The following is a 26,283-nucleotide window of genomic DNA, read 5'->3' as shown; positions in this document are numbered from 1 at the left end:
AATTGAGCAAGTAACATCAATTTTGCGCAATTGTGTGTTGTCAGCCCCTTAAGAGAGCGTTCTTGGGTTGACCGGCTGGTGGCCGTCCGGCGGGCCGACCTGGCCCCGTAGCTGAATAGCGTTTCTGCGACGCCAAACGCCGCAAAATGCAGTCTGGCTCTGTCGCGCCCATACGCAAGAGCGATACAGATAGATAGGTACGAAAGAGATACAATACTATCATGAGCGATCGTCCATGCGGCTACGCACACAGGTATCGCTGGGAAGACAGTGTTTCAGCTTCATGTCAGTGACAGGCTGCGCAGGATCGGGACAGGTGGCGATCTCTTTTCACGCTAAGATTCACTTTGGATCACTCAGCCCAAATATTTACGCCGTGGCTTGCGTGGGCGACAGTCGCGCGATGGTCGCGCGACGGCGATGCGACGCATACGAAATCAAACCTTATCGATATGGAAGGAAGTAGACGATGCGATGAGACGCGACGGCGACGGTCGCTAGACCGTCGCCCACACAAGACACGGCGTTAGCGACCTCTAGGCGGTTTAAGTTTTGCAGAATCGGCCTCTACACGATGAAGACATAAGTCATAACTAATTGACATCGTTCTGAAGTCGGTTAATGGTGGTTCTGTGTTTACATGCGTTTGTTTATTTTTAACTTGCTAGGTAATTTCATGTGGTTTTGTATGGTGTGCTAATATTTTAATATTATGTAAACATGAGGGTAAATAATTTACAAATTAATTAAGTATGTCCTAAGTAGGTAAAATAAACGTGGTTACCTTGAAAAATCTATGTCGTGCCTAAGCAAAGATTATTAAAATTTTATATAAATAGATAATATAATATGCATTCTGGAAATTTATGTTCCCTATTATTTATGGACTATTAATTTATATAATTTTTTATAACATTTTAAGTTCTCGCGTTTTTAACCCCCGACGCAAAAACGAAGGGGTGTTATAAGTTTGACGTGTCTGTCTGTCTGTGGCATCGTAGCTTCCGAACGGATGAACTGATTTAAATTCAGTTTTTTTGTTTGAAAGCTTTATTTTAGAAGAAATAGATGATCGACCAATCTCCAAACCAAGTGAAGCATTCATTAGGTCCGTATTAATTACCTATTTGTCAATTGTGGTTCAACTGCACGTATAAATCTGTTTCCATGCTAAATTTCCTTATATGAATATATTGGAAAATTTAATGAATAGACTTAGTACGTAAATGTACGGCTGTGAACGTGCATTCATACATTACATTGTACTTAAATAAGTATTTTTTTCTTAGTCACATGTCTTTTTAACCCCCGACGCAAAAACGACGGGGTGTTATAAGTTTGACGTGTCTGTCTGTCTGTTTGTTTGTCCGTCTGTCTGTCTGTGTGTGTGCCTGTCTGTGGCATCGTAGCTCCCAAAGGGATGGTCCGATTTAGATTTAGTTTTTTTTTGTCTGAAACCTGAGTTAGTCGGGAGTATTCTTAGACATGTTTCATGAAAAACCGTCAATTTTTTTTTTATTAAAATTTTATTTTTGGGGTTAGGTCATTATGAAATCGTTACAGAGACTCAGAACAGAAAAGGCACTGGTCCCACCAAAAGCGGGTTCCAGCAAACCTTCGTGACTTGAAACCCTCGCAACACTCAAGATTCCTCCTCTAGAACCACTCGTCACGCTCGCGGTTCAATATTGGAATCTTTCGCTTGCTCGGGTATCCATTTTGGCACGTGCGGTTAAAAAACAAGTTTGCTAACTGTAAAATAAATAATAGTACATTACGATACAAGTGCGTAAAAAAGGTAGTTCGAAACGAGTGGCGATAAATTAAAACACGACCGAAGGGAGTGTTTTAAATCGACACGAGTTACGAATTTCCTTTTCGCACGTGTATCGTACGACGTTTTTCAGTACAGATGAGCCTCCGAAGTTTCGACCTGGCATATAATGAACCACTTCTCGCACTAGTGCGTAAAAAAACAACATCTGTACTTAAAAATAACTTTTTCATCTGGTACCTATTCAAAATTAAATACTTACCCGGATCGCAATTACCCTAACGTACCTAATTTCTATTTTAGTCCTAAACTCCCAGTTCACAGGCCACATCCGGTTATTAATTATTAATAACAATTATTATTATAATAAAGTACAAAGTGGCTACAATGTAATTATTATAATAATATTGTTCAGAGTAATTGAATACGTTGTTATTGTAGATACTTAGAACTATATTTTTTGGGTAATTTTGTTCTTGGAAAGAGTTTTTAGTGTGTTAAATATAGTTTTTTTTCAGTAATAGTGACAAAACCTATTTGGCTATCCAAATAGACACATAAAAATAAAATACAATACATAAACATACAAATAGGTATATATGTGTAATACAAATTACATGCCAGCTACCTAACCTATGATATTTATTCTAGAAGTTACTACTACTACTACTTTTATACAATTTAGTGTAATTTTAAATAAAATAAATAAATATTACAGGACATTCTTACACAGATTGACTGAGGCCCACGGTAAGCTCAAGAAGGCTTGTGTTGTGGGTACTCAGACAACGATATATATATAATATATATTATATATAAATACTTATATACATAGAAAACATCCATGACTCAGGAACAAATATCTGTGCTCATCACACAAATAAATGCCCTTACCGAGATTCGAACCCGGGACCGCGGCGTAGCAGGCAGGGCCACTACCGACTGCGCCAGACCGGTCGTCAAATTAATTCAATTTTATTAATTCAATGTAGTTTTAAAACAAAATTGTTTATTGCAGCAATAAATTGCTCTGATATTTAGAATAAGACGAAAATTATATTATACATTTTTGACCATTTAAAAGTGCTTAATTGTAAGTCTATTTGAATAAAGAATATTTTGATTGATTGATTGATAGTAACTTTGAAAAATATTTCCAAAATAAAAACATGTGATTAAAATTAGTAAGGAAACGAATTATGTAAGTCATTGTAAACTTTCATCTCGTGTCAATGATGTCAAATCATAATGCATGAGAATCTACTGCATTCCCCGTTGCACCATTCCTCTAATAACTCTCCGCTAACTGCGTAGGCGTTTGTAAATCAATAATCGTCGTCTGTGACTGACAGACGGACAGCTGCATACATACAGGATGACATTTTAATTGGGGCAATTTAATGATATTTGACTTTACGTCTCCTTCGAATACCTAAATGGTCCAAAATGGCAAAGAGGATCGAGTATTATAGAGAGTTACTGTCGAAGTAAAATGTGTAATCACAGTGCATAGACTGCCATCTCTTGACACAGGCTTAAAACTTTTTTGACGTTTGACAATTTGGCCCATATTCTTAGCTTGATATGTGTTAAAATGTCAAATATTAATATTAGCGCCATCTAGCTGAGCGTACCCCAAAGGTGTAATGCCATCTAGGCCACCGTACCTTTTTCTGTATGGTACTGAGGTACGTTTTTTGTTAGACTTTATCTGTCTATACGGAGTTATGTATGTCTTTGACAATGGTAATGGGAACGGTGCTTTCAAAATTGATTGGAAAAACTAGTCAGAATTATATGTTTTACTAATGATAAAGGGTCGCTGTAGCCTACGACGGACATCTGCAGTTACAAGAAGATTGCATGCGCATACCGGTTGTCAAAAATGTGCTATTGAATTACTTACTTTCAATTTGTTAATTAGGTACAGTTTACATTGTCTGGGACTAATTTATAAGGTCTAGTTTACCCTTCGGGTTGGATGGTCAAATGGCAGTCGCTTTCGTAAAAATTAGTGCATACGCCAAATCTTGGGATTAGTTGTCACAGCGGACCCCAGGCTCCCATGAACCGTGGCAAATGTCGGGATAACGCAAGGAGGATGATGACATTGTCTGGGACAAATCTGGCACAAGGCGTTTGAAGATTTAATATTTACAAGCAATAAAAAAATACAAAATACAATTGCAAATGTGGAATCAATGAAATATTCGATCTTTGATCACAGATGTACAGTCAACCAATTGGAACCCTAGGCCACTGTAGAAGTATGTCATAGTGACGTTATAAATCAGATTGTAAGAGATCTCTTACTTGCTTGTCATTTAGACATGATTGTAGAGTGGCATACGGTTCCAATTGGATGACTGTACCTATACAAGTATACCACCATCCCTTGACGTATAATTATTAGATTTAGTATGAATTATTAGTAGATTTTCAAGCGAACTATTAAATCCGTTGAGGGACTAACTAATACAGGTAAATATTGTAAAGAAATATTTGTTTAAGATAAGGCAGTCTAACGACGCCAATTAATTGAATAATTAACCCTCAAATATGTAAAATGCATGCAATCATTAGTATAATTAGTATGTATGTATGTAAACACTTTATTGTACATAAGACAAGTTAGGACATACGTAGAAATACAGTATAGTTATGGTGTACAAAGGCGAACTTATCCCTATATTTATCCCTATTAGTCATAAATGGCGGGACTCCTTAACTCAAAACAATCTTTATTACTTAAGATTAGTATAGTTAAGAAAAAACATTGTAATTATTTATAGAAATAAACAGTTTTTTTTCTTTTACATAAAAATGTACCATAATACGAAACAGCCTGTATAATATATTAAGTTGTACAAATCTATAGTTACGGCTGTAGAGAGTAGAGAGAAACAGTGGGAGCGTCAATAAAGACATTAACTTGTCAAAAAACAAAATAAATCTTTCAAAGGCTAATGTATGCATTTGTTCCGAAACAATCTTCTTGTATTGCAACAGTTCATTTAAAGCATCGAGTACATACCCTAATAGAGCAGAAATGTTATTTAATTTGTTCGAGAACGATTCCGCCAACTCGCGGCTACTCATATCCCCTCTCACTGCGCTCCCATTGGCTAATACAAGGTCAAGTAATAGGTGCTAGGGATGAGGTAGTGCGTAAGTAAGGTTTATCGATAAGGATATTTTAACCCCTTACGCGCTTTATGCACCACCGTGTGTGCTAGCCCCAAAAGTCCGTAACATTGCATGCACACACGGTGGAGCAGAAATCTATTACATACTACTATATATTATTATAAGTATAAAACACGGTATACAAAAAGGGAAAACTATATTTTCTTGGAAGTAAAAATGGTATAATAATCAGATTATAATTATTTTAAGTACAAGTTATGAAATTTTCCAATCCCTAATTATGTATCTTCGAGTTTCTCAAGTTGTGTTTTTTATTTCGATTTAAATAGCAATTTATTATTTTACAAATTACTTGAACGTAATATTTAAATTAATACATATATCAGATAGAGATTTTACGAAATCCTGTCACCTAAATATACCCAAAACATATCTAATTACACCTAGGAATTAGGTACCTAATATACAATAAAGATTAAATAAATAAATAATCAATCAAGCTTAACATAATCGATAATTTACAAATATTCGACATAAACCATTAAAGCAAACATTAGTGCAATATAACTTTCTCGTTTCTTTATTTAAATAGAGTGTGTTCATTATGTAGTAGGTACACACAATAATATTCCTTACTCATTACTTAAATATCGATACACCACTTGATGCTATAAATTAAGCATGTACTACACTAGTGCAGACTGGAAAGAGATGGTGTGATGTGAATTGAGTTACGTGGAAGCAAGAGATAACAACATACGTCTAGCCTGCGTCATCACCTTTCACTTTTGTTGTCCAGTTTAACTTGGCCTCCGGACAAAATTTAATATAAAGTAGTTTATAATTTAAAATCGTAACTTACCGATGAAAAGTTATTCCTTATGTTTTAAAGTCAGATGTTTTGCTGTTTTTTTTACGAAACTGAATAGAACAGCACGCCATTATAATAATAGTAACACAAACTATAATTTATTTCGTAATTCGCAGAGACGTACGCACGGATCCAATACTGGTTTTGTACTGTTTTAGTGAGAGCGTGCGCTAACATTTATAAGTGACAAATCACATATCCGTTGCGCAGATGGACAGCCCCATATTACCACTCTATTGGGTATGTCCTCGATGATTTAAAGAATAAATTATAATAAGTAGATAGATTTTTGACGTGTCTGTCTGTGTTTGTTTGTTTTTTTTTTTTTAATTTATTATTCACAAAAATAAACTTATAATTAACAGTTTACAGGAATCCTCGCCAAACTGTAATACGTTTGATGGCGAGAGGCGCTCATTGTTGTAGACATTAGTTACTTAAATACAGTTTTGATATAAAACAAAAACGTAACATAATACTCTAAGATTAATATTTAATGTTTGTAACTTAATACTAATTTAAACTTTCTTTTTTTTTTTTTTACTTTTAACTATCGAAATTATCATAACTCCTGGTTGTCCTCTGATAGATAGGACTTAAGTTTAGTTTTTAACATTGTTTTTGACATTTTTGGAGTATGTCTTAAAATATTAATTTTATTATAAATTCTTGGCACTATATATGAGGACATTCTTTCACCATAGTAGTTTTTAGCACTTTTTTGTACTAATCGCTTGTGTGTCTGTCTGTGTGTCTGTCTGTTTGTCTGTCTGTCGGTGTGTATGTCTGTCTGTGGCATCGTAACTCCCGAACGGATGAACCGATTCGGATATAGTTTTTTTTGGCTGAAAGCTGAGTAAGTCGGGAGTGTTCTTAGCCATGTTTCATGAAAATCGGTCTACTATGTCGCGGTCGGGGTTTTTTTCAAAATTTTAATTTTTATTGTTGTTATACTTGTCAGGCCCACTTTCACCAACCACTTAACTCAGGGTTAGTGAGTTATCATCATCAAATTCCATATTAGATGGTGGGTTAACCCTCGGGTTAACTCACCGCACACTGTCGTACTTACCGTAACAAAATTAATAACAATTAGTTCATATTACCTTGACACTGGCAAAATAGTCCCAATTGATGGATTATTTCTAATGGCCAAAAAATGTTTCACATAGTTGCGTAATTACCTAACTAGTGCATTAATATAGGGACATATGGACTGTAAAATCACTTATGTATACGGTAGTAAAATGCGTGCCTTACTGGTGGTAAGGTTATAGTCCTTTACAGTTATCCCCGTATCTTAAAATAATGGTATTCCAATACCTAAAGGGGAGGTAGTAAAACGTAAGTGGCTATTAAGGGACATAACGGCCCGGCCGTTGACCCCGGGAGCCGTTATCAGCGCTGATAAGAGAGATAGGAGCCTTGACCTGCGGTAACTTCTATTGTGCAGAGCTAAGGTAGATTACGACTTACACATGTTTTTATTTAAGGTTATGTTTATTTAAAAACCGCACGTGACGGAAGTCGTAAACTCGCATTTATGTGCAACCTATCATACTATATATAAACATTCTTATGTTTATATTGCAAGTGTAAACTGACTGTATAAAGTAGAGCGGATAGAGCGAATAAACTGGAGGTAGAGAGTCTGTGCGGAAGGAAAAAGAGTTGGGGAACTAGTAAATTAAGAGACCAAAGGAGCGAAAATTCTGAAATGGAAAAGAGTCCCTTTTAAATTTTGGGAATTTTATATGTTACTGACTAGAGATTTATAGAAAAAACATATTGCGTTAAAATCTTGAAAATCCACTCTCCACTGCTTCCAAAACTTAACCAATCGGAACGAAATTTGAGTCCCTCAAAATCAAATTCTTTAAAAAAAAAAAGTCATATTTAGTTACCATGCGTTCAGCAGATACTTATTTAAACATAAAAGTTTAATCATGGTTTTATAGCGTTTGTAGCGCGATAAAACGTGAGGAATCCGGCGGAAATCAGTAAAATCCGTAATGAATATACCATACTTGGTTGCAGAATACACTTTTTAGTTGAGGTGCTCTGTGGTTTAGCACAAAATTTATTTAACTGAATAAGGATATATTCGTCGTATAGGTTTGTATCTATTGCTATCCATTGGCTTTACAAATGTAGGTACATTGGTTTCACAATGACCAAAGAGGATCGAGTATTATAGAGAGTTACTGTCGAAGTAAAATGTGTAATCACAGTGCATAGACTGCCATCTCTTGAGACACAGGCTTAGAACTTTTGAACCTCAGTTTTGACAATTTGGCCCATATTCGTAGCTTGATATGTGTTAAAATATCAAATATTAATATTAGCGCCATCTAGCTTAGCGTACCCCAAATGTGTAATGCCATCTAGGCCACCGTACCTTTTTCTGTATGGTACTGAGGTACGTTTTTTTCTTAGACTTTATTTGTCTATACGGAGTTATATATGTCTTCGACAATGACTAAAATCCACACAAGACTTCCGCACTTTGCCGAGAGGAAGTTTTCTTAACACAATGAGTTCTTTGTAAGTTCATTCTTCAAGATTCTTAAGGAAATGTACGTTTTGAATCTTAAAATTCTTAAGATGTAAGGAAATGCTTTGAAGCTTTGAGGGCTCGAATATCAAATGATTAATTCAGTTGTGGTGGTTTCTTTATAGTTTCATTTGAAAGAGGAAGCAATGTTTCCGCATAGATTTAAGACGATACAGGAGCGAAAATGCTAAAATGGAAAGGAGCCCCCCCCCTTTCAATTTGGGAATTTTAGTTAAATATACTAGTGTTATTAACCAGATTTATCGAAAAAAAATTTGTCCATTCAGAACAACTCAGTTAAAACTGTTAAAAGATAATGCGAAAAAATCTTTAAAATCGAGGTTTCGCTCTCGACTTTCCTCCTTCAAAACTTAATCAATGGGAACGAAATTTGAGAATCTGAATAACAATGAAATAATTTGTGTCGGACCGTTTAGTTTTTTTGCCTAATTGTTAGCAATCTGGGCAATATGGAGTATCACACCTTTCTTTGCGCCATAATGAAAAAGGCCGTTTTTGGAAATTTTTGATTGACTCTAGCGTCTTTAAAAATAAAAATATCAAAAAAATCAAAACTGTCCGAGACAGATAAAAATAATAACAATCTGTGTTGAAAAAATCATTGCTCTATCTTCAAAAACCAGGGAAGAAATAATCGAGAGCATTTGTACGGAGAATTGACCACTCCTGTATCGTCTTAAGTGTGAAATTAAATGGAACTTTAAATCACGTTACTTTTGTCTATTTAGTATAATTATTAGAGTCAAAATTTATTTAAGTGGGGAAACTACACAAGATTTAGTTTCCCACCCAAATGTATTATTTGTACAGTGATCTGCAAAATTGCATGGAGAAATTATGAATGAATTAATTGATTAATTCGCCATGCACTTTGCTGATAGTACATTGACGCCCCGAATTAAATCAAATAGAAACAGTTGAAGTAATATTCTGTCAAATCGCATAGTACCTAACTTCAGCACTGGAGGTCGCCAGCATCTCATGCCACAACAAAAGAGCGATAGGGAAAGCTATATTTCTGTGGTTCTAGTGTAAAAGGGTGATACAAGTCTCGCGGAGCGCAGGGCATACGCTTGTGAAAAGGAAATTCATAACTCGTGTCGATTTTTTTTATCGCCACTCGTTTCGAACTTCCTTTTTTATGCACTTTTGTCGTAAATCGTAATTTACTATTTCCTACTTATAAAAAAATTAAGATACGCTTCGAATGCTCGAGAATATCAATTGAGTCTCGATTGTTTCTTTCTAGATGGTTCTTTATACCTAGTTGGAACAGGAAGCGCCGTTTCCGCGTAGTTTCTGAGCTTTGGTTCGGAAGGAACTTTAACCTTTGTTTACTTTATGGATGTTTGTTATGATTATGATAATCGTGAGTGGAAAATGTTTTATCAGAATGTCGAAAATAGGCAGTTATTTCCGTGTTCGTTGTTCTAGAATCGCATGTTATACAATAAATAGATTATTCTATAAGGATTACCTAATGTAAATAGGGAGACGATATAGGAGAATATAATAGATAAGCTGATAATTTATGTAATGTATACTTACCAAATGCAGTAGAAATTATAAAATATTGTTAGCAAAAGCAGACTTATGAGTATTTCAGGATTTGCGTATTTATTTTTAACCCCGTCGCAAAAACGAAGGGGTGTTATAAGTTTGACGCGTCTGTCTGTCTGTTTGTCTGTCTGTCTCTGTGTGTGTCTGTCTGTGGCATCGTAGCTCCCGCACGGACTAAACGATTTAGATTTAGTTTTTTTTGTCTGAAAGCTGAGTTAGTCGGGAGTGTTCTTAGCCATGTTTCATGAAAATCGGTCTATACAACGCGGTCGGGGTGTTTTCAAAATTGTAATTTTTTTCAACAGTTTTTTTGGTGGGACGCAGGTATAAATAACGGGACCACTGATTGACTATTCGCGGATAAGCTAAGTAAAGTGCATTAGGGTAATTCCGAATGACAAAAATGCTCTGGTAATTCCGAAAGGAGAATCTTAATATGATGGAAATAATGGTGATTTTTGTACGACTTTCGAAATTAGACGACTTTCGGAATTACCCCAGTGCACCTTAGCTAAGTTTCTTGATTCTCGGCAAAGTAAAGCCAGATTCCATTGATTATACCTATGTTATTCCTAACATTCAAATTACAAAGTGTCTAAGGAATCTAGCTTAACTAGACAGTGATTTGAAGATTAGAGCGTAACCACAGGTTAAATAAAAGTCACCGGTTAAATAAGTAGCGTGACTACTTGTATTTACTATTATATATTCTGTGGTGTGACTACTAAAAAATACAAATTAAAATACATACATACATACATACAATCACGCCTGTATCCCATGAAGGGGTAGGCAGTTATTTTATTTATTTATTTATTTAATCTTTATTGTACCTACACAAAGAAAGAAAAACTTATAGTACAAAAGGCGGACTTAATGCCAGACAGCATAATAATAGCAGCAGCTTAATTTTAGCAGCGTAATCCTAATCACATTGCAAACATGTTATATAAACTTTTCTGGACTTCGCCTAGTTATTGTTATGTTATGGAAAGCTACAAAATTCTAATATTACTTCCTATTTTCGTCACTAACGACGGAAATCGTTAGTTATTTAATGAAGGGCGGTATATTTGTTTAATTTTAATTGCTATAGATAATAAATGTGTCACAAATGAAATTACTATTGACATCGTTTTTATCGGCTCCTGTAATTAGGTGTAATGTACTGATTTAAATGTAATAAGTTAATAGTTAGATAATAATATCAAAACTGACTAAAGGTTGTCTGGAAGAGATCGCTTTTTGGGCATTAAAAGTGTCTGTATTGTGTCATTGACTTATTAAAGTTATTAAGAATAAGCATTTATTTCAATTCGGAATATCAGGGATAGATAGTTAAATCATAGTTTAGATACCTACTACAACAAAATAATATTCTAGAACTTAGTATTCCCAATTTATTATACATACCTAGTCATAGAATAAAATCGTTTTATTAAGAAGTGCATTACGTTTAAAACTACGGGAATAAAAAATAATCTGAATGTTTACAATTTAAAAGTCAATGAGGGTATTTGAAAAAAATGTTGTTTATAAATATTGCATTTAGGTACATAGGTTACAACCGAATTTCCCTACTGTAAAAAATTAAAAATAATAACTTACCAAAAGAAATTAATCCGAATTTCTAATCTGCCAACACTGGCATTTTGTAGAAAAATCCCAACACAGCTCAAACAAAAAAAAACAAAACACAACACTAGTCCAAGTTCGATTCGGAAAACAATTCGATAAAAACAGTTTAAAATTCAAAAAGAGAATTCGAAATTTAAAAGTTCACGTGAAGCTTAGAATTTGTAAATTGAATTCCAAATTTAAAAGTTCGCGTAAGCCGTTGGCTTTCGTGAGCTCGACTCGACACGCGTGATCCACGCGCTGTGCAGCCGGTTACTGGCAACTGACTGGTTGTTGCGACTTGCGATTGCACCCGTTGACTCTTTCCCATACGTTCGATCGCCTAATACTGCCATAATCATAATCATTCTATTACGATTACATTATTTCAATCAAACACTATTGACGTAATAAATTCAAATAAAAAAGTTGCTATTTCCTTGCAAATTATCTCGATGTTTAACCTATTAAACTGCAAACGAAATATTTGATAACCTATACAAGTTCAGCCATTGATAAAAATGTTAAATATATTGATAATGATAACTCTAATTACGATGTAAACAAAATAATCGCGTGTGAAGATAATATAAGTCGGCTACTCGACGCTAGATGGCGTTTATACGCGTTGCACAGCTTTGTTGACATTTTTAGTGCATCTACTCGCCACGAGATGGCGCTAATAGTAGAATGCTTATGCTGATGTTAGAGACTGGTTTGTTTACATTTTTTTACATTTTTTCAATTGAATTACGTGATAAAATAAATTTATTTTACTTATGACATAACAGTTACATAAAAAGTTACTTTTTAGTTGGTTAGAGTTAAAAAAAGATTACTTATTACCCTCATCATCTAATGTAATTTTCCGGTAAATTGCTTCGTAGTAAATCATAATGATCTCACGTGACGTGATCAGCCTCTGCACTACCATTACCTGTGTCTTGTCTTATATCGTTTTTATGAAATAATACCTTTAGTTACCTTCTTCCCTATTAACTTCTACGAGTTCTACGCTTTAGACGCGGAACTAAACTGTAATTGAACCTCTGGACGAAACAATTTTCTAAATTAAATGTGGCGTTATAAGTTCAAAGGGTACTTCTCTTATGAATTATTCATCATTAAAAGTGAATTTCTATTTCAGCTTAAAACCACAGATTATGTGGCTTACCAGTACAGAGGGTCTTATTGATTCAAATGCAACGTATTATATTATAGTACCAGCACGGGAAGCATGGTCGCGCGATAGACGATAAAATATCAGGCCGTCCCTATCGCACTTACAAATAGTGCTGGGCGACCGACTTCGCTCGTTTCTATTTTATTATATTACGTTTTTAGATAAAAAAATACAAAAAAACTTATAAATACAAAAAATAGTTATTTCTTTTACAGGGGGGCAAAGTTGTTGTTTAACCGCACGTGCCAATATTGAAGCCCGAGTAATCGAAAGGTTCCAATATTGAACCGCGAGCGTAGCGAGTTGTTCAAAAAGTGGAATCTTGAGCATTACGAGAGTTTCAAGACACGAAGGTTAAACAAACTTTGCGCCGAGTGAAACACAAAATTTTTCACCACACCAACACGAACAAAATACTGACTAAAAACGTCAAACTAAATCAAATCTATAACTTTGTTCAATATTTATAATTTAAAATCATCATTTATAGGTAATTTCTACCAGCCAGCTCAAGATATCAAGTTAAAATTTGTATGAAATTATTTTGCACTCTTGTGGATAAAATGCAGCAACGTAAAACTTTATTTCTTGTCGGGATTCGAAACCCTGACACCTGCGATGTGCCTGCGAATATTAGCATAGAATATATAATAAGTATTTATACGTATATAAATATTAGCATAGAATATATAATAAGTATTTATACGGCGAATATTAGCATAGAATATATAATAAGTATTTGACGACCGGTCTGGCTCACTCGGTAGTGACCCTGCCTGCTGAGCCGCGGTCCCAGGTTCGAATCCCGGTAAGGGCATTTATTTGTGTGATGAGCACAGATCTTTGTTCCTGAGTCATGGATGTTTTCTATGTATATAAGTATGTATTTATCTATTTAAGTATGTATATCGTCGCTTAGCACCCATAGTACAAGCTTTGCTTAGTTTGGGGCTATGTTGATCTGTGTAAGGTGTCCCCCAATATTTATTTATTTATTTATTTATTTATTATATTACATATATTGTTGTCTGAGTACCCACAACACAAGCCTTATTAGCTATGAGCTTAACGTGGGCCTCAGTCAATCTGTGTGAGACATGTCCTTATAATATTTATTTATTTTATTTATTTTTATTTAATACACTCTTACGACGGAGCTACTACGCGACGCCAATGCGCGGACACCGAAATTAGCGACCATTATTTTGCGTTTACTAACGCGAAAGAAAAACGCATGAATGTTTTGGGACCTAAGGCAAAGGTACTTAGATCGATTTTTCACCCCTGAAAACCCCCACATAACAAACTTCAGCGAAATCGTTAGAGCGGTTTCCGGTTCCTCATAGGTAAGCGTGCTCCACCGTAGACCGTATCATCACATACCATCAGGTCAGGTGTGATCGTGGTCAAACGTCTACCTATTCATACCAAAAAAAGAGTTCGTCAGTATTATATACTAGCTTTTGCCCGCGGCTTCGCTCGCATTAGAAAGAGACAAAAAGTAGCCTATGTCACTTTCCATCCCTTAAACAACTATCTCCACTTAAAAAATCACGTCAATTCGTCGCTCCGTTTTGTTGTGAAAGACGGACAAACAAACAGACACACACACTTTCCCATTTATAATATTAGTATGTATGTATAAATAAATATACAAGAATTGTTCGTTTAAAGGTACAAGATGTATGATATGACGTGATTCAGAAAACCGTCATTTTTAAAAACAACGGTCATATCATATCCAATACATATGTAGTAGTATCGGAGCGAAACATGTCGAGCGACCTTCGACAAGTTTACGTGAGTTACCCGATTTTACATGTTTATTATGTCAGTGTCTCACGGTAGTTTTATTAACCCGGCAACCTTCAAATCAAGAGTGAACAGGCATCTTCTGGGCGAGCTCACTCCATCGTAGGCCACGTCTTTGCCTTTGGCTAGTCTGTGGCCAAGAGTAAGCCCATTTATAAAAAAAATGATGATTCCATCGATAAGTATGACGATTACTATTTCTCATAATTGTAGTCATGATTCCTTGAGAATTTCCTGTTGCATATATTTATACGGAATAGCTCCAAACATAGGAAGTGGATAGTTAATAATATTGCCAACTTAACTGACGGGTCAATTAAGCCCGGTTTACACGGATGTTTGAAGAAGCATGTCAGGTGACAGGCTATTCAACTTTCAACAATTTTCTACCGGCGAACGGAGTAATCGGAGTATACATGCCGTGTGTCACCTGTGACACAGAATTTATAATAGTACAAGTACAGAAGGCTCACTCCTTTGATGTTTACAAAATGCCGCCATTCTAAATTCGTACCTACATTAACAATCGGACCGCACGCGGGCAGCCGACATTGAATTCTCACGACTGAATGGGCCGCGAACTCGCGGCCACCGCCGTGTACTTGTAACGCGGCGATAGAATCTGAACTTCCTCTTTTCCGCACTTGTATCGTAACAATTCGTGATGTACATTAACGGTCAATAGCCATAGGTATTATAGATTGAGGTTGGATCTTCTTCAGTGACAGCAAGGACCATATAATACGGGACAGATAAAGCCCATATAGAGGTAAAAAAGCGTACCTCTGAAATGTATAGGCCTTTTAGGCTTAAAACTAGACGGTCCGATTCTTCGTATGCGGCGCTGCGATCCTTAGTAATCGTACCTCAATAGGTGGCACGCGTTGGGCTCCAGGGATCCTTTAGGAAGGTTAAAGATCGGCCTGCGTGGAGAGCACTGCAACGTACAGCGACTTAGTCCGTTTTCACATTATCCGATCCGATATCGGATGTCGGACGGATTTCAATGTAAAAAATCTAAGATGGCGCCTGTTTTGTATGTGATATCGGTCAGACATCCGATATCGGATCGGATAATGTGAAAACGCGCTTATGGTGGTCACGACCCTCAGTCATGAGGTTTCGACGGAGAAGAAGAGGTGGCGGTGGCGCTAAAAAAATGAGGTACCTACGATTCTTAGTATGGAGTCTGTAAATCCTATATTATGAATAATGCTTGGTGACAGTGACCTATAAACTGGGACAATAGCACAGTATATTAATAGTACTATCGTACAGTATGGCCACTCCCGCTCCCCGCTGAAAGTGCCACCCAACCCCTCTCGGTTACCTCACAGTTACCGCCTATCAAAAACGCGAACAGTGGACCTGTCATATTTCCCTCATACAAGCATAGTACGCGTTCACCTACACGAGCTTAGACTGTGTGCTAGGAACGCGCCCCTTTCATATATTTGATCGCCAGTGTCCGAGGTGTGACAATAGTTGCCCGGTAAAATTATTTTTTTTTTCTTATTATGATTCTTCATTCAAGTAAATTATTGTCAAGAGCGTTTATAATGTGATATGTAACATTGACTCTCTCTTTGCACTGTCAAGTCAAACCCGTTTTATCTTGATAGCCTAGATTTCACAAATACTCAGTAATTATACGAGATTCTCAAGCGTTTTGCACTTATGATACTTACTGGTAAACAACAATTAATAGATAATATTTATGTCAATTGCTATTGTCTACATATTAAGTCTTATGCTTACATAAGACTTATCAAAGATTAGGTTTGTCTTAGAGATAAAATGCCTCTAGTAATAAGCTGGTGCAAGTTAGCTAGGTTTTTAAGCAAAAGAAATAACTAGAATTATTTAATTTTAAATTCTGTTTTTTTATTCAGGTGATTATACCGACTGAAGAAACCTTAAAGGAGAATGGGCACTTTTGTTTTGTTCACCCCCCATCCCATGGCTATATAAAGATTAGAGATATCTTGTTTGAAAGCTCTTAACCGTAGTATTAATTCGTTGTATGGGATCAACCTCAGATAACTTGCATTGACCGAGATATAAAAAAAAAGTAGATCACTTAAGTAGTTAATTTTCCTAATCCATGCGAAATGACGAAGAGCACCATATTTTATTTAAAACAGTAAGTAAAATGCTCTTTGTTTTTGCTATTAAAGCTAACGATAAATTATTTTTCACCACACCAACTGGTAAAGGCTTTCTTTGCTATTATAAAACAGATAGCAAAATTGCATTTTATCCACAAGGGGGCAAAGTAATTTCATACGAATTTTAACTCGATGTCTTAATCTCGCTGCTAGATTTTACCTATAAATGATGATTTTGAATCATAAATATTGAATAAATTGATGGATTTCATTTATTTTGATGTTTTATAGTCAGTATTTTGTTCGTGTTGGTGTGGTGAAAAATTTTGTGTTTCACTCGGTGGCAAAGTTTGTTTAACCTTCGTGCCTTGATACCCTCGCAACGCTCAAGATTCCACTTTTTGAACCACTCGCTACGCTCGCGGTTCAATTTTGGAATCTTTCGCTTGCTCGGGTATCAAAATTGGCACGTGCGGTTAAACAACTATATACTTTCCCCCCTTGTAAAACAAATAACTATTAAAGAGTATAATTTAAAGTTCAAAGAAATCGCCATACTCTAAATTATCTGCTGTTAAACGGAATGAGAGTGTATTGTATACTCATGCCATATGTTTCACAAGAAAGGTATTTTTATAAGCTATTTTTTGTATACTATAGCTGAGGTCAAACGCTTGCAGGAATCGTAAAATCAATTTTACACCTCATAAGGGTATGAATTGGGTTGATTTACTCTACTTAAGCGATATATTTAGCCCATATATATAAATAGATTTATTTCATGAATATAACGGTTTTGTCATTTACGAACGGTAACAACGTCAATGCATATCATATCAGATTGTAAGAACAAGTCAGTTACCTTGATCTCAACCATTGACGGTTATTCGACGGTTACCAGTCCTATTATGGATTGCACTCTCCATGTCATAAAATTACCCTCTCTGTTTAACACCTCATGTTCGATAGAGACAGAGCATGCTGCTATCGCGATGTCATGTACATAAGTGCGTCCATCATACATGTAGTCGTACCTACGCAACTGAACCAGTTTTTGCGACGGCTTAACTTGATATTGAATTTAAATGAATTGGTAATCATATGTATAAATACTCGATTAAATACAGACAGCATCCTATGACAATTTCAATCGGAAAGTACGACACAATCGATTAGAACTAAGTATTAATCGATAAGAATTAAATACGAGTATTGTGAGTCATCGTCATCGACTGCGTAGACAAGAGAATTGTTCACGATCCGCAGCCTAGTGTTATCTATCTCTGTCGCTCTAATACGGAAGACCAATGAGAGACTAGCTACGATATGTTACAGTGAGTAAAGGAGGCACACTCAAAGGTTATGCCAGATGGCGCCACTACCTTAATAGTCCATTACCTACGCAGATAAAGAATTTCATACATGAGAGCGAGAAGATGATATGTTTCTTTTTCTCTCACACATATGAATGACAGTGACATGCCTAGACACAGCCACTTGCACAGGCGTCGCCTGGCGGGATGTCAGTGTGCCTCCTCATTACGATTTAGCGATTTACCATTTCCATTTGCTTACTTGTCTAGGTTGCGTAGACAAGAGTTACGTTTCGTTCGCTACGGAGCAGTATCGATTTTTTAGCAGCGTTTTCAATTAGGTACACTACGTAGACGTAGCTACAACAAAGAATGCTTACGACAGTCAATAGCGAAAGAGTTCTGGAATATTTGTAGTTATAAAAATTCAGGTTGCCTCCGATGGTATGGCCATATACGCCGCAGACCGGTGGATTACATCGGAAACAGATGCCTGTCCAAAGCCCTAGGCCACGTGGCCCCGGTAGGCCTAAGAAGCGCTGGCTGGACGTCGTGGGAGCGGACATGCAAGAGAACAATCTCACGCCTAAGGATGTCGAAGACCGGGCAAAGTAGAGAAGACTGAGCAGGAAAGCAGACCCTGGCGCTAGGCCGGGAAAACGCTTGGTTGAAGAAAAAGAAGAAATAATAAACAAAACCCCCAAATGGTTACTTACTAGAATTAATGATTAAACGAACTTACCTGAAGTGAAGTTCTATCATAATTATCCGAGTTGCTTCGTCGAATAGATTATTAATAAACACAATGTAGTTACAATTACATAGGTGAACTTTCTTGTATTTTTCCGTGGCATTCTAGCCATCATCTTGGAAACTGAGTCTTCTAATCTTCAGACCTCGTGATGATTATAACCGTGGTTTTAATAATATTCCATACGATATAGATATCGAGTTATATATTCTGAACTCATAGTTCCACACTTTTATACACAGGTCATTCGTGTGCAGTACGGTCGCCAGCGTGACGGCATTGTCGTGCAAATGGCAGGAAGCGTTGGCCCACCATCCTTTGTGTTGCACTGCTCCCAATAGATATTGCTGTTGACTAGATTTTGGACACTTCGGACACTGAATATACAAGGTGTGGGGGATTCTTATAACTTCTCATCTCAAGTCCTAAGTTGCTTTAAAAAGATTAAATAAGGTTCAAAATTCAACACTGCAAAAATGAGTCTGGGACTGGGTCATAGGACTGATTAGATCAGAAAAACAAAATATTGACATGAAATGAAACGGTATGGGGACGGTCGTTCCAGTACTGCCGACGATACAAAACTCTAAATTTGTACTACATATTTATCTGACTCTACCTCTGTTGAAAATACCAATGCAACTGGTACTTTCAACAGAGGTAGAGTCAGTATTGCTAATATATTCTAAGAAAATGAGTATTTATCGTATAGTGATTTGGCTAGCCGTATCAACATACTCAAGAATCGAACTTATTATTTTGGTATACTTGTGGAGAACTATGGAAAAACTGTTTTTTTTAATGGTACCAATGACTGGTACTTTCAACAGAGGTAGAGGCAGATAAATATGTAGTACAAATGTAAAGCTTTGTAGTAACTTTCAATCTTAAGTCATTGTCAATAAATGTGACAGAATAGTGTCGAGCAGTAGCTTACTCATCAAAAAAACTGTCTTTCCACAGTTCCCCACAAGTATACCAAAATAATAAGTTCGACTCCTGAGTCTGTTGCTACGGTTTGTAATAACTAAATCACTATACGATAAGTATTCGTTTTCTTAGAATATATTAGCAATACCAAAGAACCCAAGGTTTTAGCTCTCCAATAACATCTAGGTATTTTGCAAAAGAAAAACGTGAGGAAAACATATTTCGAATCAAAATGCACCTCGCATAATCAGTGGCGCCACAGTACCTATGAGTCATTTAAGAGCAACACTGACTAAGTTATTTAACATATATGTGACGAATTCGTTTTGGAATTTTGAATATCGAACGTCGTTATTGCACTTAAATTATATGAAAATTTTGAATGTAAAAAGTTATAGATATCGAGTTATTTTATATGTCAATCATCAAAATTGTTGTCCATAAATTGAAATCCGTTTAAAACATACAACAATTAGAAATTATTTGTAAATGCTTTAATTAATATATAATATGTTATGTTGTCTGAAATCTTCTCGAGGCTCAGGCGTAGGGTTAGAGCCGGCGTAGCTTTATTTGACGTTCATATGCGCATTGTAATAATAAATATGTCTACTTGAAAAATAAATATTTCATTTTCATTTTCATTAAGAATAAATGTTAAACTTGTACGTATCATGCGTTTTTATAATGATAAATTACTTATGCACCAATTTCCTATTTAAAGTGCGACATTCTAGTCATTATTGGCATGTCTGATATGTGTTTTCTTTTTGCTACACCACAATATTTGCCATTCCTGAAATACCTATTCAATATGTATATACATACATACATACAAATCAGTCAATAGGGCTGAAAAAAAATGAAATTGTGACATTGCAGTGACAGGTTACCAGCCACAATTTATCCCGCGGGAAGAAAGGGGGTGGTGAAATTCTTAGCCCGTCACCACACGGGCACATTTAAATGTGCATGTTTAACCCCTCAAGCGCCTTGTTCCAGATCTGTCCCATGCAATTTAAGCAGTAATTAACAGTTAGAAGGTTATTAATTCAGTAGCAAATTTTTGACAACGGAGTTCCAGGGGTTAAAATCGTTTATTTTATTGATATTATCAGAAGTAATCCATAATCCATATCCATAATCCATAATAATATTATAAATGGGAAAGTGTGTGTGTCCGTGAAAAACGGAGAAACGAATTGACGTGATTTTTTCAGTGGAGATAGTTGAAGGGATGCTGAGTGGCATAGGCTACTTTTTGTCTCTTTCTAACGCGAGCGAAGCCGTGGGAAAAAGCTAGTAATTAATAAACTTCCGATCAGGCCGTTACCCCACGTTACCCTTTCCTCTTTCTTACTTTTATTTTATTTGAACGAATGTACATATCATGGTTAACAATGACGAGACATTACGTGCATGCATAGGTACATACCTACCTATACCTACTCGTAACATTGTTATAGACATAACATTAACAATACAGTAGGTGAGTCTGTCTGTTCGACGCGTAACAGAGTATTTCCCCTATACGCAAGAAGTGGTTATAATACGTGTAGTCGGTAACTAAGTAGAAGTACCTATTCAGACAGTCATATTTCATATATTGGTATTATAATAATTATATTGGTTTTGCCTGTGTGGTGACGGGTTAAGAATTTCACTACCCCCTTCTTCCCGCGGGTGTCGTAGAAGGCGACTATGGGATGTAGGTTAAATTGTGGCGTAGTATAGGCGAGAGGCTGGCAACCTGTCACTTGTCACTGCAATGCCACAGTTTCGTTTTCTTTCAACCCCTTATTCGCTAAGAGTGGCACTGAAGCTTTAGTAGTTTCATGTGCTCTGCCTACCCCTTTATGGGATACAGGCGTGATTGTATGTATGTATGTATGTATGTATGTATGTATGAATGTATGTATGTATTGGTATTATAACCCTTTGAAATACGGTTTGAAAACTGTTAGCAACGTGGACGACACAAAATGAGCAAACCGAGTAATTTTAACAGCGAACATATTAGAAGAGTAAAATGTCATATAAACTTTTCTGGATTTCTCCTACTTTCAGAATTATAAGCAATAAAAAAAATACTTATTATTTCTGAGAACAAAACGCTATTTTGCTGGCGATGATGCCGTTATCAGAGATAAACTAACTATATATCAAAAAAATAACTAAAATCGCCGTCAATAGAAATTGTCAACAATGTAAACAAACCATTCTATAAAATATCAATATTCTATCACAATTTTATTACTTAAAAGGTTGAGCATCATAATGTGATAAGAATTGATTAAATAACACATGGATTTAGCCAGTTTCTGATGAGTTAGAATGAAAATTAATAGTTATTTGTTATACAAGGGGGCAAAGTTGTATTTTAACGCCGAGTGTGGAATTGAAAAACGAGCAAGTGAACGGATTCTATAGTTGAACCACGAGCGAAGCGAGTGGTTCGAGAATAGAATCCTGAACTTGCGAGTTTTTTAACACACGAGAAGTAAAATACATTTGCACCCGAGTGTAACACAAAACTTTTCCCCTCACTATAGCGAGGAAACTACAACGCAAAAAATGCATTTATGACTGCTTCCAGTAGTTCCACAGGTGGTAAATCATCTTTATTACTAGATTCACCTACTTTTATCAATTTTACATCAGTTAATTTGACTTAATTCAAGGTCAAATTACTTTACCCACTAGTGGATAAAATGCGTTTTTACCCGCTGGTATTAAAGGACAAAACACGTGTTTCCGAGCTAGTGAGGGGAAAAGACATTTTGACTACAAGGTTTGTTTACATTGTTCACAAGTTCTATTGACGGCAACTTTTATTTAGTAACACATTCCAAAAGTATCTTTTTAGAAAAAAAAATGTATTTATTTATTTTAAGTGCCAGTTTTACAAATAACATTTACTTTTTATGTGAAAATACACCCAAAAAACAAAAAAAATAGTACACAAAAAAAAATTGTCGAAATTTACTTGACGTGATGTAACATTTTATCTGTATTTTTGTTTTGCCGTGTATTTTCTAAATCAGTATGTCCTATTTATTACTATCATCAGAGCTAACACATATATTTTTTCTTACCAGTATTAACAATAACTGACAGTGTGCAGAAGGCTTAAAACGGTGAATCAAACTCACTAAAGGAATGTTGAAGCAATCACTCAAGGCATTTCCAACAGGCTTTACGAGCCTTTATGATGCACCACACTCAAAATTAAACTTTATAATTAAATAATAAAGACTATAATTGTATATAACATTAGCAGGAATACAGATAACACACAGGTAAGCTTATAAACTAGCCAATTAAGTAAACTTGAAAATGTATTAAAGTTTAAACCTTAATTCTAGAGTGTTATGGTTTAATTTTTATTGAGAGGGGTTCTAATAAAATTGTTAGGACGTGGTCTTGGGTGACATGCATCGTGAGTTCAGACGCAAAAAGTTGTAAGTGAAAAATGCGCGGTGTTTTACGTATGGTGTTGGTGTTTGTGTAATGTGTATGATGGTTTATAAAAAGAGGAATCTTCACTCATCGTCATTCTCTTGCCCTTGTCCCAGTCACTTGGGGTCGGCGCAGCATGTCTTTCTCTTCCATACATCTCTATCACTCGTCATCTCGTCATTAACTTGTTTTAGTCCCATATAAGGGCAATCTTCACTAGTAACATTTATTTTGTAACTTTAAATAGTTACTTGTGTATGGTATAGAAGACAGTGTACCCATGTATGTAAATGCTATGAAATAATTAAACATATTATACTGTTTTTGTGTGGCAGATAAAAAAGACCTCGTGTTATGATTCATTACATAGTTAGGATTGCGAGTTTTTTTTTTACGGAAATAAACAGTAACTACACAATCACATTTTTTATTGTTTTAAATTGAATTTCTCACTTGCAATTGAAAAATAAAAATAGAATGAAGATTTTTTTCGCATAAATGACACGTTTTTACTATACAGAATCAATAGCGTGAGAGTTTTTTTCCTAGAAATATCTATTCTGTTCACGGTAAAGTACAAAAAAAAACATAGACCGTGGGAATATCGCTACTCAACACAAAAGGGGTTTAGTTTAAGTTTCTTTTTTATTCTTTGACGAACGTGAGGTATTGTTTACTAATAAAATATTTTTGTTGAATGGCGAAAATTTAGGTTTTGAGTTAAGTCACGTTTTATTGTGTAATATTTTATAAATATTACTTTATGACGTAAAATTGTTTACTTTTATAACTTAAATTTTAATTTTTTATCACAAAGACAGAGAAAGAAATGTTATTTTTTTTGTTCTCGAAAGAAAGTTGGGTAACGAAGGATAGAAGGTTACATTAAAGTTAAAGAAAGATTCTCCAACTAGGGTTTGTCGTTATGTAAATCTTTACAGATATAAGTGACGAAGCATGCCTATTACGTAAATAAATCCTATGTGGGTATACATTTACATAGTATTGTTTTCAGAAAAATATCTAAACACAATTAATCAAAGCCCTCACAAACCACTGACACAAAGTCCAAACTACGCATTTTAGATAAAAATACATTAAAATGTAATTAATAACCGTTACCAATAATTGAGAATACGTAACACCTACGCAAACTGTATCTTCCTAATAAAATGTTACTTATATGTAATAACTGTTACGCAACGCCACTTCAATAATTATTATATCTGTTGTTTTTAAAGCAAGCAAGATTTGCACTTATGGTTTTTTTATTTATATATTATTATTAGCCTGTTGTAGTGTCCCACAGCTGGGCAAAGGCCTCCCCTCGCTTCTTCCACTCAACCCTGTCATGTGCGTAATTCTGCCAGGTTTTTTTATTAAGCTTGTGAAAAATCTCTCTATGTACACCGTGTTTTTTTTTGTTTTCCGTTAAATTCGACACGAAGTTAGGTTCATCATCAGGAACCACCCTGTATGTATATCGCTTTTTGTTAAATTCAAAAATATTTTTTTTTTCGTATCCATACATAATAAATGGATTAATTAGTGTGAGAGGACCTTAATCATAACATTAAAGTCATTGTCAAGTGTTTGACGGCACATGTCAAAACAAATAACATTAGGAAGTGGTAAGGGATGCCACACACGTGTTCAGTAATTAAATTATTATTTTTAATAATTCGATAACAGTAAGAGTTAAGAGGCTAGTTTCTTACAGAAATTGATTGTATTTACATACACATACATACATACAATCACGCCTGTATCCCATAAAGGGGTAGGCAGAACACATGAAACTACTAAAGCTTCAGTGCCACTCTTGGCTTGGTTTTGATTGTATTTGAACTAAAGAATCTTCCCTTAAAGTTAACGGAATTCAATAAAAACAGGGTGTATATGCCACATGACTGTACTATGCCTCGATATTAGTCTCGATTGATACGATGATTGATATATTATGGACTCGATCACAAGATACCTACCTAGATAAAATAGTACATTACGATACAAGTGCGTAAAAAAGGAAGTTCGAAACGAGTGGCGATAAATTAAAACACGACCGAAGGGAGTGTTTTCAATCGACACGAGCTCCGAATTTCCTTTTTGCACGTGTATCGTACGACGTTTTTCAGTACAGATGGCCCTCCGAAGTGTCGACCTGGCATATAAGGAACCACTTCTCGCACTAGTGCGTAAAAAAAACACCATCTGTACTGAAAAAAAAATCTTCCTATAGATAACTTGTTAATTTGATATATTTAGCATTATGTTAAACTCACTTTTACGATTGCTATTGCTACTCACGTAACTAAACGCCTGAGTTATTTCGTATTCGTAAAGCTGTAGGTATATTTTAACTAAACAAAACGCGAATAACAACGTAATAAACATAGTAAGTATATGTGGCAATTATTAAAATTCATGTCTGTATGCCAATTTTTAATTGAGTGAATTTTAGTTTTCAGTACCAAGCTGTGACAGGTTACAGGACATAAGGAATACAAGCATAAACGGTAAAAAAGTGATCGCGTATAAAATAAACAGTAAACAAGCATGTTTACATAACCAATTCGCACGTGTTTTCGAAGGGGAAAACAACACACAAATTATATAACGCTTAACCGAAAAAAAAAATACACTTACAACCACATCCAAATTGGCAACATCCAACGTAGAGGTCGAAGACATATCAATAGGCACACTGTACACCGTCGGCTCAGGCACCACTTTGCTCCGTCTCACAAACCACACTTTTACACTACGCACCATATTTTCCACCACACTTACAAAAAAAAAACAATCGACTATCGCGAAGCGAAAACTCACACAGTGAAAACAAAAGAGTCGCGGGTTTTCCTTTTAATAACAAAACACGATCGTGGAAATCGAACGTGCGCGTGCGACGCGGCAAGGCGAGCGCGATCGAATGACAGCCTTTGGTCATTTATTGGCGCGAAACCTCCAGGTAATACCTGTGTCCTATAACAACGTATTAAAGTCGAAAATTGTACTTTTAGATATTATCTGCGAAGCTTTAACGACCCGTGTGCAGGTAAATTAAAATGAGGTAATTTAAAATGGCGGCGGGCGAGTAAGGTGAATGGTCAGTTGCTACGTTCTTCGTCTGGGGCGTTTACCGTTGGTTACTTGGTTGGGATGCAAAAAGATGTTAATGTTAAT

The 26,283-nt window shown here is 35.6% G+C and overlaps 1 protein-coding gene across 2 annotated transcripts in view; it reads right to left on the bottom strand.

Annotated features, from left to right (window-relative positions):
- The window catches only part of LOC125234424 (phospholipid phosphatase 2-like), a 170,860-nt gene extending 144,858 nt beyond the window's left edge, over window positions 1–26,002 (bottom strand). The window contains exon 1 of one of the 2 annotated variants that reach the window (XM_048140655.1): window positions 25,747–26,002. In XM_048140655.1, coding sequence (XP_047996612.1) covers window positions 25,747–25,872 — 126 coding nt within the window. In that variant the 5' untranslated portion in view covers window positions 25,873–26,002. Of the gene's footprint in view, window positions 1–11,535; window positions 11,876–25,746 lie in introns of those variants that run through there. The other variant, XM_048140656.1, reaches the window with a different exon arrangement.
- Window positions 26,003–26,283: the final 281 nt, after the last annotated feature.

This window comes from Leguminivora glycinivorella, chromosome 16 (assembly GCF_023078275.1).
Source record: "Leguminivora glycinivorella isolate SPB_JAAS2020 chromosome 16, LegGlyc_1.1, whole genome shotgun sequence".
Classification (NCBI taxonomy): domain Eukaryota; kingdom Metazoa; phylum Arthropoda; class Insecta; order Lepidoptera; family Tortricidae; genus Leguminivora; species Leguminivora glycinivorella.
This window is presented reverse-complemented; position numbering and strand designations above follow the sequence as displayed.